A 16933-nucleotide genomic window follows, 5' to 3' on the forward strand; every position below is an offset into this window, starting at 1 on the left:
TGAAGTTCAGCCATTTTTTTTACCAAATATTCTTAACAAACTTAGTTGGCTCTCTTACTTAAACATTTTCTTCCATACTATATTTTACTTCACTAAATACACATTGTGTATACACTATACCCAAAACACACTGCACACAGACACATTCCCTTCGACTCCATCCAGCCCTTCCTGCATGGTTATAAGTTATGCTTCAGACACACATGATAAAATCTCTGCGCCACTTCGCTGCTAACTTCCTCATTTTGCCTCTAATGACGACATATTTCCCACCAGAGAATTCTTATGACTCCTAATAAATTCACATCTAGTCTAGAAATTTTACAAACACTGACGTGAATCACTCTTACCAACCTATCTGAATCTCACGTCTTAACTCACCAAACATCTACATACTAAACATCACGTCTCAGGACCTCTTTTTTTCGAAATATTTCTTTACATTTACATAAAATAAACAAATCTACTACATAAAAATGTTATCAACGTTTACGTCAGTGATGGAAAATTGATCTGATGTTGAAACAAGGAGACACAACTAGCGTCAAGACTTGTATGACAGAGACTTAGCAATATTTCAGGATACTAACACACACACACAGACACACACACACACACACACACACACACACACACACACACACACACATAGGCCTGACGGCACCGGAAGACAGGGGGGTTAGGGGAGACATGATAACGACCTACAAAATACTGCGAGGAATAGGTAAGGCGGACAAAGACAGGATGTTACAGAGTTGGGGCACAGAAACAAGGAGTCACAATTGGAAGTCGAAGACACAGATGAGTCAAAGGGATGTTAGGAAGTATTTCTTCAGTCATAGAGTTGTCAGGCAGTGGAATAGCCTAAAATGTGACGTAGTGGAGGCAGGAACCATACATAGTTTTAAGACGAGGTTTGATAAAGCTCATGGAGCGGGGAGTGAGAGGGCCCAGTAGCAACCGGTGAAGAGGCGGGGTCAGGAGCTAAGACTCGACCCCTGCAACCACAATTAGGTGAGCACACACACACAAATTTACAGAGAAAGATCGCAGTCGGCAGTATTCGAATCCACGTCTGAGGAGTAGTATAGCTCTCCAAGTGACCCTCTGGACCACTCAGCGACAGATGTCACAAGAAGCTAGGCAGCATTGGTTATTAAAAGTCATGGAATAAACCTTGGTAATAAATACCGACAAGTTGGTTTAGAAAGACACGTAAGCAAACACTATAACATATTTATTAGAAAACGTTTCGGTCCTGGGACCTTGATCAATTCTAGTGATCAAGGTCCCAGGACCGAAACGTTTTCTAATAAATATGTTATAGTGTTTGCTTACGTGTCTTTCTAAACCATTAAAAGTCATGTTTCTTCCCACCCCGGGCACACCAGTGAGCCTCTGGCATTGTCTCTAGCTATTTCGTTCTCCTCTTGTTGCATCTGTGGCCGAGTGCTCTAGAGCATCACTTGGGGAGCTATGCCACTCCCAGATGTCCTCTCGAATCCTACTTACTGCGATCTTTATACATACACCTCCGTAGTCTATATAGCAATGAAATCATTTACCAAACTGCGGCAGGCCAGGACTCGACCCTACGAACCTTGTACCGCCTCCAGAGAATGTATAAAGATATATATATATATATATATATATATATATATATATATATATATATATATATATATATATATATATATATATATATATATATATAATTATTAACACATCGGCCGTTCCCCATCAAGGTAGGGTGGCCCGAGAAAGAAAAACTTTCATTATCATTCACTCCATCACTGTCTTGCCAGAGGCATGCCTACACTACAATTATAAAACTGCAACATTAACACCCCCTCCTTCAGAGTGCAGACACTGTACTTCCCATCTCCAGGACTCTTGTCCTGGAGATGTTCTAAAAACCATTTGTCCATTCGCTCCTATCTAACAAGCTCACGCATGCTTGCTGGAAGTCCAAGCCTCTCACACACAAAACCTCCTTTACCCCCTCCCTCAAACCTTTCCTAAGCCAACCCCTACCCTGCCTTCCTTCCACTACAGATTTATACACTCTTGAAGTCATTCTATTTCGTTCCATCCTCTCTACATGTCCAAACCATCTCAACGACCCCTCCTCAGCCCTCTGCATAATAGTTTTGGTAATACCGCACTTCCTCCTAATCTTTAAACTACGGATTCTCTGCGTTATAGTCACGCCACACATTGCCCTCAGACATGACATCTCCACTGCCTCCAGCTTTCTCCTTGTTGCAAATTTCACAACCCATGGCTCACACCCATACAAGAGCATTGGTATAACTATACTCTCATACATTCCCCTTTTCTTTCATGGAAAAAATTCTTTGTCTCCACAGACTCCTCAGTGCACCATTCACCTTTTTCCCCTCGTCAGTTCTATGATTCACTTCATCCTTCATAGACCCATCTGCTGACACGTCCACTCCCAAATATCTGAACACATTCACCTCCTCCATACTCTCTCCCTCCAATCTGTTATCCAATCTTCCATTACTTAATTTTTTTTTTGTTATCCTCATCACCTTACTCTTTCCTATATTCACTTTTAACTTACTTCTTTTACATACCCTACCAAACACATTAACCAACCTCTGCATATATATATATATATATATATATATATATATATATATATATATATATATATATATATATATATATATATATATATATATATATATATATATATATATATATATATTTGTAATTATTAATGGGAAATAATTCTTCCGATAACTGGGGTGATCATAAATTCATGTCATTGAATAATTTGCAAATTTATTTTGATTGAAATAATGTTAATAATTAATAATAATACATTGAAGATGTTATTCAAGAAAATATCACTATGTTGACAGAAGTCATATAAAGACAACCTCACACTGTAGGTTCCTTGAAGCGCCTAACTTACTGGTCTCGGTGGTACCTATGCCAGCCAATAATGCTGTGGTGAGTGTGGAGCCGTCAGGCAGCCAGGGGAAGCGACTCCTGCACACTGGACCCATAGCTGATGTAGTGGACTACCTCGCAGCAGCCATGAATTTTACGTAAGTTATACTGAATATAGCTACTAATATTTTTAAAAGAATGGACCGGTGAGCCTGCCGAAGACCTCGGGGTCAGATGACCTAAAACTCTAACTATGGGTCATATGACCAAGACCCTCGTCAGGAAACACTTGCCCTGTTTCCTGACAATCCTTACTTTATGTAAGTTAATATTAAACAAAATATCTAATTAAACTATTTATTAGAATGACTCAGTACTTGTAATATTGCCGGGAGGGTTCGTAGAGATGTGATGGTTGGAGTTAAACACACTTGTTGGATGGTAACACTTATATTAGCAGAGTGTGAGAGGGAGAGGCCGAACCTGCCTGTGTTGCCTGTAGGCCTAAGCGTGGAGAACTGAGGACAAGGCTGGGAGTGCAGCGCTCTCATACGGCATCACGTGACGTCACGCAAGCTAGTCACTGAGCCTACTGAAAGGGAGCCTAAATATATACATGATTGATACGATCTACAATATACTACACAAGTATAGGTATAGGGAATTCAGTAGCTATACTGACAGCTCGGTCATGTTACGTATGTCATCTCGACATACAATACTATACTATAGGCTGAACAGGCAGGTGGCTCTGGGCTGATTCTGTACAATAGCAAAGACATATGTAACTTAGAACTAATGGATGGTATCGTAATGACTGTTAACGTGATGGGTGTTAATGTAATCATTATGACTTATAAGTACAAATCATAGTATAATAAAGAATGGAATTGATCACTCTACAGATTCTGAGGAAGAATATATATATTTACAAAGGTGAAAGTAATTAACAGCAATGGCAGATCTGGCGTGCACAGATCATTACTCAGGATTCCCTATTTATTTTTTGAAAGGAGAATTAATGTCACAATTCTAAATCAGAAGATCATATCAAATTATTTGTCAGTACAGAGGCACTGCTCTCTCTACCTCCAGAAATTATCCGTCAGCATAGACGCACTGCTCTCTCTACCTCCATCGGTCAAGATTAATCCCTATACAAAAGTTAACTTGTTCACTCTTCAACTGTACGTCACATTCGGTAAACAGTTTATTCTTCACTCACGCTACTTTAACATTATAAAGCCTAGGCGATGCTCAAGACCATATTAATAATTTCACAGTCTTCCACATCTTCCTCACTGAAGCTTCATGCTCAAGGTTCACTTTCCATACATCTTCCTCACTGACGTTTCTTGTTCAAGGTTCACTTTCCATTCATCTTCCTCACAGACGCTTCATGTTCAAGATTCACTTTCCATACATCTTGGCACTAACTCAGGCAGTATAACGTAATTATTTCAGATATTTTTTTCTAAAAAGATCACGGATCAATTTGAATTATTTAACATTAATTAAAATTCGGATCGATTTTCGCAGATTTACGGCTTAAGCAAATATTCCCTCCCTCCCTTCCTTTCTCTCTCTCTCTCTCTCTCTCTCTCTCTCTCTCTCTCTCTCTCTCTCTCTCTCTCTCTCCCCATAGGATTTTTGCAAGGTAAAGTTCAGGATTCCTAACTTTATTTACAAGCTAATAACTGTTACCTACACCAGGTCATTTGAAAGCCTTTATATTGTTAAGAGATATACAGGTAGGGAACAGGATGAAGTTGAAGCCATCAAAGGCGAGCGATTTCATTCGGCCAACTGACTTTATTTGGTTGATATACGAACATGTTCCAGACACGAGTCGTCCTTTGAGTAAATGATCTCAGATGAAGTGATCTTCTTGAGAAGGTCAGAGTGTAGTTGCTGTTTGCTGCCCGTCTTGTTGTGCAGAAGCTCGACTCTTGCTGTTCTCAGAATGGAGCCAGGTGTTGTACTTTGACAATGTTGCTCTTATACGTAACAGTAAAGGCCACCCACATTCCTCCTGTGTTGAAGGCTCTATTGAAATGACAGATCTGTCCAGGCTGGGTCCAGGCGAGAGTTGAGTCGTGTTATTCTGTCAAAAAAATCACAGACGAGACCGGGGTTAGGCAATCCAAGAAAGTGGGGCATACTCAGTGTGTGAACCTACTTGTGCCTTGTACAGAATATTCCAACCTTAGCTGCCAAGCAGGTGCGCGATACCTCTAAATGCTTTAAGCTTTCTGGCCACTTTGTTTGCAAGATTTCCAACATGGTTCTTCATAGTCAGTTTGGAATCAAATTTCACTCCAAGGATATCAACTTCGTCTCCAGGTACCAACACTCTCCCATTCATTCTTAGCATTTCTCTTCCCATTACACCCCAAGTATATCAGCTTCATCCTTGAGTACAAATATTCTCCCATTCATTCTTACCACTGCTCCAGCATTACCATCATGGTGCCTAGCAACCATCAACATTTGTGTTTTCTCATAACCCAATGTGACCTGCCATCGTTTTCCCAAGCTGATATAACTGTAAGCTGGTAACTGATATAACTTACAGCAGCTGGGTTTTCCTCTCATGCATAAGTAAATACTCAAGTACAGTCGTCTGTACGTGCGTGGATTCTGGGATGAGTTGAAGATCATTGAAGTAGACATTCCATAACAATGGCCTAAGTACATTTCTGAGTTGGTTTAGAAAGACACGTAAGCAAACACTATGACGTATTTATTAGAAAACATGGGCATACATGATACTTAAGCAGCACCAACCCAACAACACAGGAGTCACATGATTTCATCATCTACCCGTCCTCATCATAGGCAGAGGTTGTTTTGATAAGGACCTGCCTAGCATGGGCCAGTAGGCCTTCTACAGTGTTACTCCATTCTTATGTTCTTATGACGTCACACCTCACTCTCCGCCTATGTATATAATGCCTTTCTACCTCTGTATGTTAGAAGTGATCAAGGTCCCAGGACAGAAACGTTTTCTAATAAATATGTCATAGTGTTTGCTTACGTGTCTTTCTAAACCAACTTGTCGGTATTTATTACCAAGGTTTATACCACATTTCTAAGTAGAACACTTGCACCAATAGTGTGTCTTGTTTACTCTGTTCCATTCAGAACTGCTCTTAGAGCTTTACCTTGAAGGTAATCACTAAGGTGGCACAGTGCAGAGTCAGCGACCCCTAGTGTTTGCGGTTTTGCCAAGTCTCTTGTACGATATTCGGTCCATCACACCACCAATGTCCAGTATTATTACTCAGCTGATCTTGGATATATCCAGTGACTGGTGCCACCTAGTGGAGAGGTTTAACAGTAGATCAACAGCAGAGTGATCTTTTCTGAAGCTACATTGGCTTTCTTTGTCTCTGTCTGTCTGTCTATCTGTCTGTCTGTCTGTCTGTCTCTGTCTCTGTCTCTGTCTGTCTGTCTGTCTGTCTCTGTCTCTGTCTCTGTCTGTCTGTCTCTCTCTCTCTCTCTCTCTCTCTCTCTCTCTCTCTCTCTCTCTCTGTCTTTCTTCCACAGTCAGCAGGATTCGAAAGCACGTTTGGAAGTTGTTAACTAGTGTGGCATAGCCCCCTACGTGAGGCCTTGAACCACTAAGTTACAGATGCCTCAAAACGTTAGGTAGTCATGTTACTTCCTGACGCCGGGCACACCAGCGATCTTCAAACATGGAGGAGGACAGTGAAACAAGCGGAGACCATGTTTGAAGCTTAGTGGTGTGTCCGGCGCTAGGAAGAAACATGGCTTGTTACTCTGCTGCATAACATCTGAGGCATCTATAGCTGAGTGGCTTAAAAACCTGTGCAATTTTCAGCCTCTCAAACTTTGTATTTTGTTCAGTATCATGTAGTATAATTTTTCTAAGTACTTTAGTCAGCCTTTTAGTACAGTGGTCAGCTAACATGTCTGAAACACGGTGAGGCGGAGTTTTAAACTAGCATGATTCGTCTTGTTTGTGATATTCAATAATGTGAGAAACTTCCCTTTATACTGGTAAGATTAAGGGAGATGTTATCAGTATTTGTTGGCATCGGTGGTCACAATGAGAGTCGTGAATAACGTGTTTTTCGATACGAAACTTTGCAAAATATTTAACTACCAGTCTTCTGGTATCAGTCCTTGCACAATCCGGTGTATCTAGGCTGATTTCTTATTTGCATTTTCTTTAATTTCAAATTTGTAGTAACAAACATCCATACGCCATTAGTAGTAGAAACACGGTTCTCTCCAGACTAATCCATCCTCGTCATATTTCTACTTTTAGACAGAGTGACATTAAAGACAAAAATACTGGGTCGAGAGGCACTTCATAAACCGGCCTCCAACATACTTCCCTCACACCTTCAGCCATTCCATACTCACCTAATAAATATTGTAACTGATTCTTATATTTACATAAAAACTATTCTGTGGTAAGTATATCTAGAAAGCAATAACTACGTTGTACAACATCCTATGCGTCACTCTGCCATCACTCTAGTGTCCTTGTAACTCATTTATTAACTTAGTTCAGTTTTCCTAGCCTCTAAATGTGTTACTGTGACACTAGCAGCTGAGTCACATGCATCGTAAACCGTCACACAACAGTCAAGTTACCTTCGTGAAGCCTGCCACCCTGACAACACCACCCTGACAACACCACCCTGACAACACCACCCTGACAACATGTTGGGAAACTCATCATTCTGACAACAACACCCTGGCAATATGTTGGGAAACTCATCCTGACAACAGCACCCTGGCAACATGTTGGGAAACTCATCATCCTGACAACACCACCCTGGCAAGTTGCCAGGGTGGTGTTGTCCTAACAGGTTGCCAGTGGCAACATGTTGGGAAACTCATCACCCTGACAACAACACCCTGGCAACATGTTGGGAAACTCATCATCCTGACAACGGCACCATGGCAACATGTTGGGAAACTCATCATCCTGACAACAACACCCTGACAACAACACCCTGGCAACATGTTGGGAAACTCATCATCCTGACAACAACACCCTGGCAACATGTTGGGAAACTCATCACCCTGACAACAACACCCTGGCAACATGTTGGGAAACTCATCATCCTGACAACAACACCCTGGCAACATGTTGGGAAACTCATCACCCTGACAACAACACCCTGGCAACATGTTGGGAAACTCATCACCCTGACAACACCACCCTGGCAACATGTTGGGAAACTCATCATCCTGACAACACCACCCTGGCAACATGGTGGGAAACACATCAACCTGACAACAGCACCCTGGCAACTCATCATCCTGACAACAACACCCTGACAACAACACCCTGGCAACATGTTGGGAAACTCATCATCCTGACAACAACACCCTGGCAACATGTTGGGAAACTCATCATCCTGACAACAACACCCTGGCAACATGTTGGGAAACTCATCATCCTGACAACAACACCCTGGCAACATGTTGGGAAACTCATCACCCTGACAACAACACCCTGGCAACATGTTGGGAAACTCATCACCCTGACAACATCACCCTGACAACATGTTGGGAAACTCATCATCCTGACAACACCACCCTGGCAACATGGTGGGAAACTCATCAACCTGACAACAGCACCCTGGCAACATGTTGGGAAACTCATCATCCTGACAACAACACCCTGGCAACATGTTGGGAAACTCATCATCCTGACAACAACACCCTGGTAACATGTTGGGAAACTCATCAACCTGACAACAGCACCCTGGCAACATGTTGGGAAACTCATCATCCTGACAACAACACCCTGACAACAACACCCTGGCAACATGTTGGGAAACTCATCATCCTGACAACAACACCCTGGCAACATGTTGGGAAACTCATCATCCTGACAACAGCACCCTGGCAACATGTTGGGAAACTCATCATCCTGACAACACCACCCTGGCAACATGTTGGGAAACTCATCATCCTGACAACACCACCCTGGCAACATGTTGGGAAACTCATCATCCTGACAACAGCACCCTGGCAACATGTTGGGAAACTCATCATCCTGACAACACCACCCTGGCAACATGTTGGGAAACTCATCATCCTGACAACAACACCCTGGCAACATGTTGGGAAACTCATCATCCTGACAACACCACCCTGGTAACATGTTGAGAAACTCATCAACCTGACAACAGCACCCTGGCAACATGTTGGGAAACTCATCATCCTGACAACAACACCCTGACAACAACACCCTGGCAACATGTTGGGAAACTCATCATCCTGACAACACCACCCTGGTAACATGTTGGGAAACTCATCAACCTGACAACAGCACCCTGGCAACATGTTGGGAAACTCATCATTGGGAAACTCATCATCCTGACAACAACACCCTGGCAACATGTTGGGAAACTCATCATCCTGACAACACCATGGCAACATGTTGGGAAACTCATCATCCTGACAACCCTGACAACAGCACCCTGGCAACATGTTGGGAAACTCATCATCCTGACAACAACACCCTGGCAACATGTTGGGAAACTCATCACCCTGACAACACCACCCTGACAACATGTTGGGAAACTCATCATCCTGACAACACCACCCTGGCAACATGTTGGGAAACTCATCATCCTGACAACAGCACCCTGGCAACATGTTGGGAAACTCATCATCCTGACAACACCACCCTGGCAACATGTTGGGAAACTCATCATCCTGACAACAACACCCTGGCAACATGTTGGGAAACTCATCATCCTGACAACAACACCCTGGCAACATGTTGGGAAACTCATCATCCTGACAACACCACCCTGGCAACATGTTGGGAAACTCATCATCCTGACAACAGCACCCTGGCAACATGTTGGGAAACTCATCATCCTGACAACACCACCCTGGGAACATGTTGGGAAACTCATCACCCTGACAACACCACCCTGGCAACATGTTGGGAAACTCATCATCCTGACAACAACACCCTGGCAACATGTTGGGAAACTCATCATCCTGACAACACCACCCTGGCAACATGTTGGGAAACTCATCACCCTGACAACACCACCCTGGCAACATGTTGGGAAACTCATCATCCTGACAACAGCACCCTGGCAACATGTTGGGAAACTCATCATCCTGACAACACCACCCTGGCAACATGTTGGGAAACTCATCACCCTGACAACACCACCCTGGCAACATGTTGGGAAACTCATCATCCTGACAACACCACCCTGGCAACATGTTGGGAAACTCATCATCCTGACAACAACACCCTGGCAACATGTTGGGAAACTCATCATCCTGACAACAACATCCTGACAACATGTTGGGAAACTCATCATCCTGACAACACCACCCTGGCAACATGTTGGGAAACTCATCACCCTGACAACACCACCCTGGCAACATGTTGGGAAACTCATCATCCTGACAACACCACCCTGGCAACATGTTGGGAAACTCATCATCCTGACAACACCACCCTGGCAACATGTTGGGAAACTCATCATCCTGACAACAACATCCTGACAACATATATCAGTATATGTTCAACAATACATCTATAACAATATTTCAGTATCACACTTCTGACTGCACTAGGAGCAGTCCGGTCCAGGCATGAACTATATTCTTGTGCATGTTACGATGACGAAGGCATTTCATTTCTGATCCAAACTCACGGATATAATCTCTGAAATAAACATGGCAGTGTTGTACCACACTGAAACAACAAGGCAGTACAGTATTTAAAGGAACGGGAAATAACAGTGCAGTATCTGAGACAAGACATGATAGTGTTATTGTTCCAGATTCTTGTACTAACTATTAACCAGAAGAAAGTGACACCAATAGACTCTTCTGTCGACTGCGACAAGATTTTAAAGCTAAAAACTTTTTCATTTATTTGTAACAATAAATACAGGATTTAATGTAAAGGTAATGAAAAATGTTCGTTTACTAGTGACTAGAAGAATTTACACATACAGAAGAGACCCCTTATCTCAGAACAAACTATTTTCAACCCTTAATATAACACAACTTGTAATCCAACATATATATTAACATTAACTAACCAACAGACTTAGTTTTCAGTGGAATCTATTACACAGGCACTGTGCCAAGACGTACTGTTTAAGTCTCACATATCACTAGTTTTCCAAGTACATAAGAACATAAGAACATAAGAACGAAGGAACACTGCAGCAGGCCTCCTGGCCCATGCGAGGCAGGTCCAAGTCTCCTATCGGCTTAAGCCAATGCACCCAACCTAGTCAGGTCAGGTCACCTTAACTGAGATATCTAAACACTGACAACTCAGTGTCCGAACTAACATGTAAGAACTGACAAAAATATCAAAGAATGTACATACTAATTAAATACTTTATGATTCACTGTCTATATTGACATGTAAGTAATGTAAAGTAATGGAAGTACGCTTGGAGTACTGAAACTATGACCTGCAATCTTCTTAAATTGACTCTGACCGTACACACAAAATCTTCGACAAGAGGAAAAAGTCAAGACCAGGTGGGCAAGGAATATCATCCGCCATGTATCAAACAGATTGTGTTGGAATGCAGGTAGCCCAGTAAAACAGATTGTGTTGGAACGCAGGTAGCCCACTAAAACAGATTGTATTGGAACGCAGGTAGCCCAGTAAAACAGATTGTATTGGAATGCAGGTAGCCCACTAAAACAGATTGTATTGGAACGCAGGTAGCCCACTAAAACAGATTGTGTTGGAACGCAGGTAGCCCACTAAAACAGATTGTGTTGGAACGCAGGTAGCCCACTAAAACAGATTGTGTTGGAACGCAGGTAGCCCACTAAAACAGGTTGTGTTGGAACACATATAGCCCACTAAAACAGATAGTGTTGGAACGCAGGTAGCCCACTAAAACAGATTGTGTTGGAACGCAGGTAGCCCACTAAAACAGGTTGTGTTGGAACGCATATAGCCCACTAAAACAGATTGTGTTGGAACGCAGGTAGCCCACTAAAACAGATTGTGTTGGAACGCAGGTAGCCCACTAAAACAGATTGGGTTGGAACGCAGGTAGCCCACTAAAACAGATTGGGTTGGTGCGCAGGTAGCCCACTAAAACAGATCGTGTTGGAACGCAGATAGCCCACTAAAACAGACTGGGTTGGTGCGCAGGTAGCCGCCTTGTATAGGTTCCCTTGTCTGATGCAGCCTGGAAACTGTGTCCAACTGCCCCGACATATGCAAAGCCTAAAGTTAACCCGGGGAACAGTCAACATACCTGGAACTAGCATACCTGGAACTAAGTCTTACCAGTATATTTGGAGTCGACTGTCAAGCTGACAAACAAATGTCAAAGTATCGGATGTGATGGTTTGTGTGGGAATCAGCCAGTACTCACCTAATGTACTCACCGATGTGCGGATGCAGGGGTCGATTCACAGTTCCTGGCCCCGCCTCTTCGCTGGTATGTCCACTCTCTTCCGGCTCCCAGTTAGTGTGTTGGTGCTGAACTCAGCATTTCTGGAAGCAGATATCGCTTTGTTAACTGCATATAGCAGTATTTATATTACACCCATATTACAGTAGAATCTTCAGTCAATACTACATTGTGATATTATTTGTAATTAAGATGATAAGACGGTAATGCTGAAACAAAATTATTTATGATCAAGCAGACAAAACTATAATATTAATCTTCCTAACACGACAAAACATTATTTATATGGATACATACGACGCCTGTGAGTAATATCAAAATTACCAGCCTCAGCCTCATCGAGTACTTTTATGTACCTGTGATACAAGATATTGATGTTCTTAACAATTATAGCAGTGACTTAGAGATTATAGTGATGCTTCACACTAGATTAAATGTGACTGTACTAGACTGACACAGAGTTGATAATGTGTAGGTCCAGACTGACACGGACATGTCAGTACAGTTCCAGACTGAGACAGACATGACAGTGCAGTTCTAGACTGAGACAGGCAGAACAGTACAATTCTAGGTTGATATTAATACAACAAGCAAACAAACTGTAGTGGAAGTAAAGAGGGACAGATAAAGTAAGACAAAGACATATAATTACAAAAACTGGTAGTATAGAGAAACATTTATGAGGCGACATGTGATTACGAGCATAGGATTACTTAGAAGAATAAGAATACAGAGAGAAGAACCTCACGTAATAACATGGACGATATTTGCAATGATGCAGTGCAGTTTGCAAAGGTTAATGGAGTAATGTTAAATTAATATTACCTTCTCCACAGATATACAAACGTTATGCCTCACGACAGAGCTTTTGGCACCAAGACAAATAATGGCACTTGGACTGGCATGATAGGAATGGTGCAGCGAGAGGTGAGTCTGGAGATAAAACACTGGTAAACAAACCAAGAACTGAATGTTTCAATTAATAGTAAAAATAATTGTTTACTTATAGCAAAAATTACGAGAGTTTATTGACAATAACTGATAAAAACCTTCACATTGATGTACAAAGATATTGCTTATATAAAGTTAAATAGGAAAATAATATATAAGTTTATTTGGAATCTAATTATCACAAACTTTGAATTACTTCAAATATTTGAAACATGTCTTAATCTAGTTATTTATAGACTGTGGTCTATATCATTATAGGGAATAAATTATACTAATAATTTTAGTTCTAAAAAGGGTGGACTGGGAAGCCAGCGGAAGGTCTTGGTCAGATGATTAAAAACTCCAGTGGTGGTTCATCATATGACTAAGTTCCCATCAAGAAACATTTGTCCAATTCGAATCTTACTTAACCTAAAGATAGGAAAGAGGCATAAAGTCCGCTGTTCTTCTATAAAAATTATCTATTTCTTTTCTAGCCTCAGTAGATGCTGTCTTGTTGAATCTAACATTACTAACATTACTAACATTAATCTTAGTATCAGCAACATTTGCTGATGCTCGACTTTTTCAATATATAATCAAATTCTTTAACTCGTGATCTGATCTCGGCATTTTCCTCACTTAACCTCAGCCGTCTCCTAATTTTTCAGGTGATCTGCATTGTGCCTTATTAACCAATTCTCCCTCAGTCATGACATGATAACAGTCTAGTTGCTAGTTATTCTAACTAGGTATTGTGGTTGTTATTCTTCGATGTGATGAGCATATAAACACAACTCATAACAATATAATGAAATCTGAAAACTGTGACAAGACAGAGGCAGCAATAATTTGGTAGTAATGTTTTAGATATGTTGAAGAAACATCAGAAAAACTTAGGCTAGGAAAATATATGAATAAAAATAACATGATTCACGAAATCGTAATGACACGACTGCAAACAAGCCATACCACGGATGGGGATAGAACCCGCGGTCAGAGAGTCTCAGAACTCCAGACCGTCGCGTTAGCCACTTGGGACTTGAGCTAGAGTTCGTCACGGCCACGCTAGCTGGAGATTCGTCTGTAAAAACTTGCATTTGTGGTCACAGTGGTGCCTATGTTAACCTTCCTATGGTGTAGAAATATACCTAGTTGGATGAATCTTATTGTGGCTAGCTGGTCTGGTGGCTAACACGACGGTCTGGAGTTTTGAGACAATCTGATCGCGGGTTCTATCCCCGTCCGTGGTATGGTTTGAATAAAAATATTTACTAGTAAATAATATTTCCTGTCAAGTAATGCAACCAATATTTAAACATATTTCTCATTTATTTAAGTTATCGAAATAGAGGAAAAACATTCATTTTTGGGAAACTTGATAAGTTTAAAAAATAAAATCTTTGCTACACTTTTTCATCTTTTTCAAGGAATAACATTGTTATAATTAACAAAACAGTGTAATAAACTAATAGTGAATATAACTTCTGTAACCTAACTAACTTTCGGAACTGAATATAACTTATTTTATATCGATGGACGTCACCAGGAAGCAGACATCTCTATAGGACCCATCAGTCTAACTGCCACTCGTGCTGAGGCGGCAGATTTTGCTTGGCCAATGTGGTATGATGGTTCTGGGATATTAGCAGGTCTGGGAACACCAGAGATTGACACATGGGGATTCCTGCTTCCCTTAACTCCAGTGGTATGGGTGGCACTGCTTGTGGCACTATTGGCAGCGTCACTGGTAAAGACTCGACCATCATCAAACATCTCACTTAAGACTTTCCCGTTGGACACCTGGCTATCCAACACCTTTGAATTTATCCGCGTTTTATTGCAACAAGGTTGGTTGATATATTATTGCAACAAGGTTGGTTGATATATTATTACTACAGAAATGGTTGACATGACTCAGGAAATCGTAATGACACGATTGCAAACAAGCCAGTTTTGAGTTTTGAGACTCTGACCGCGGGTTCAAACCTCACCCGTGGTATGGTCTGGCTGACATATTATTACAAGCGTAGGTGATATATTAATACAACAACCTAGGTTGATATTAATACAACAAGCTAGGTTGCCATATTAATACAACAAGGAAGGTTGCCATATTAATACAACAAGGGGTAGGTTGTTAGGTAAGACACATATGCAACAGTTAGGTATCTTTATAATGAAACGTTTCGCCTACACAGTAGGCTTCTTCAGTCAAGTACAGAAAAGTTGATAGAAGCAGAAGATACTTGAAGACGATGTAATCAGTCCATCACCCTTAAAGTTTTGAGGTGGTCAGTCCCTCAGTCTGGAGAAGAGCATTGTTCCATAGTATGAAACAATATTGTTTCATACTATGGAACAATGCTCTTCTCCAGACTGAGGGACTGACCACCTCAAAACTTTAAGGGTGATGGACTGATTACATCGTCTTCAAGTATCTTCTGCTTCTATCAACTTTTCTGTACTTGACTGAAGAAGCCTACTGTGTAGGCGAAACGTTTCATTATAAAGATACCTAACTGTTGCATATGTGTCTTACCTAACAACCTGTCGGTATTTTATACCATTTTAATGTTCAAGGGGTAGGTTGCCATACTAATACAACAAGGATGGTTGCCATATTAATACAACAAGGTAGGTTGCCATAGTAATACAACAAGGTAGGTTGCCATATTAGTACAAGGATGGTTGTCATAATACAGCAAACATGGTTGCCATATTAATACAAGGGTGGTTGCCATATTAATACAACAAGGATGGTTGCTATATTAATACAAGGTAGGTTGACATAATACAACAAGGCAGGTTGCCATATTAATACAACAAGGCAGGTTGCCATGTTATTAATACAACAAGGTAGGTTGCCATAGTAATACAGCAAGGTAGGTTGCCATATTAATACAACAAGGATGGTTGCCATATTAATACAAGGATGGTTGCCATATTAATACAACAAGGTAGGTTGCCATATTAATACAACAAGGTAGGTTGCCATATTAATACAACAAGGATGATTGCCATATTAATACAACAAGGTAGGTTGCCATAGTAATACAACAAGGTAGGTTGCCATAGTAATAGAGCAAAGTAGGTTACCATAGTAATACAACAAGGTAGGTTGCCATAGTAATATAACAAGGTAGGTTGCCATAGTAATACAACAAGGTAGGTTGCCATAGTAATACAACAAGGAAGGTTGCCATAGTAATACAACAAGGTAGGTTGCCATAGTAATACAACAAGGTAGGTTGCCATAGTAATACAAGGTAGGTTGCAATAGTAATAGAACAGGGTAGGTTGCCATAGTAATAGAACAGGGTAGGTTGCCATAGTAATAGAACAAGGTAGGTTGCCATAGTAATAGAACAAGGTAGGTTGCCACAGTAATGCAACAAGGTAGGTTGCCATAGTAATTCAACAAGGTAGGTTGCCATAGTAATACAGCAAGGTAGGTTGCCATAGTAATAGAACAATGTAGGTTGCCATAGTAATAGAACAAGGTAGGTTGCCATAGTAATAGAACAAGGTAGGTTGCCATAGTAATAGAAAAAGGTAGGTTGCCATAGTAATAGAACAAGGTAGGTTGCCATAGTAATAGAACAAGATAGGTTGCCATAGTAATAGAACAAGGTAGGTTGCCATAGTAATAGAGCAAGGTA

The 16933-nt window shown here is 41.2% G+C and overlaps 1 protein-coding gene across 1 annotated transcript in view; it reads left to right on the forward strand.

The window, feature by feature from the left end:
- The window catches only part of LOC128702062 (probable glutamate receptor), an 83806-nt gene that overhangs the window by 12587 nt on the left and 54286 nt on the right, over window positions 1–16933 (forward strand). The window contains exons 3-5 of the mRNA XM_070101510.1: window positions 2922–3080; window positions 13178–13268; window positions 14821–15125. Of these exons, the coding sequence (XP_069957611.1) occupies window positions 2922–3080; window positions 13178–13268; window positions 14821–15125 (555 nt within the window). The remainder of the gene's footprint in view (window positions 1–2921; window positions 3081–13177; window positions 13269–14820; window positions 15126–16933) is intronic.

The sequence above is a fragment of the Cherax quadricarinatus genome, chromosome 77, assembly GCF_038502225.1.
Source record: "Cherax quadricarinatus isolate ZL_2023a chromosome 77, ASM3850222v1, whole genome shotgun sequence".
NCBI classification, from domain to species: domain Eukaryota; kingdom Metazoa; phylum Arthropoda; class Malacostraca; order Decapoda; family Parastacidae; genus Cherax; species Cherax quadricarinatus.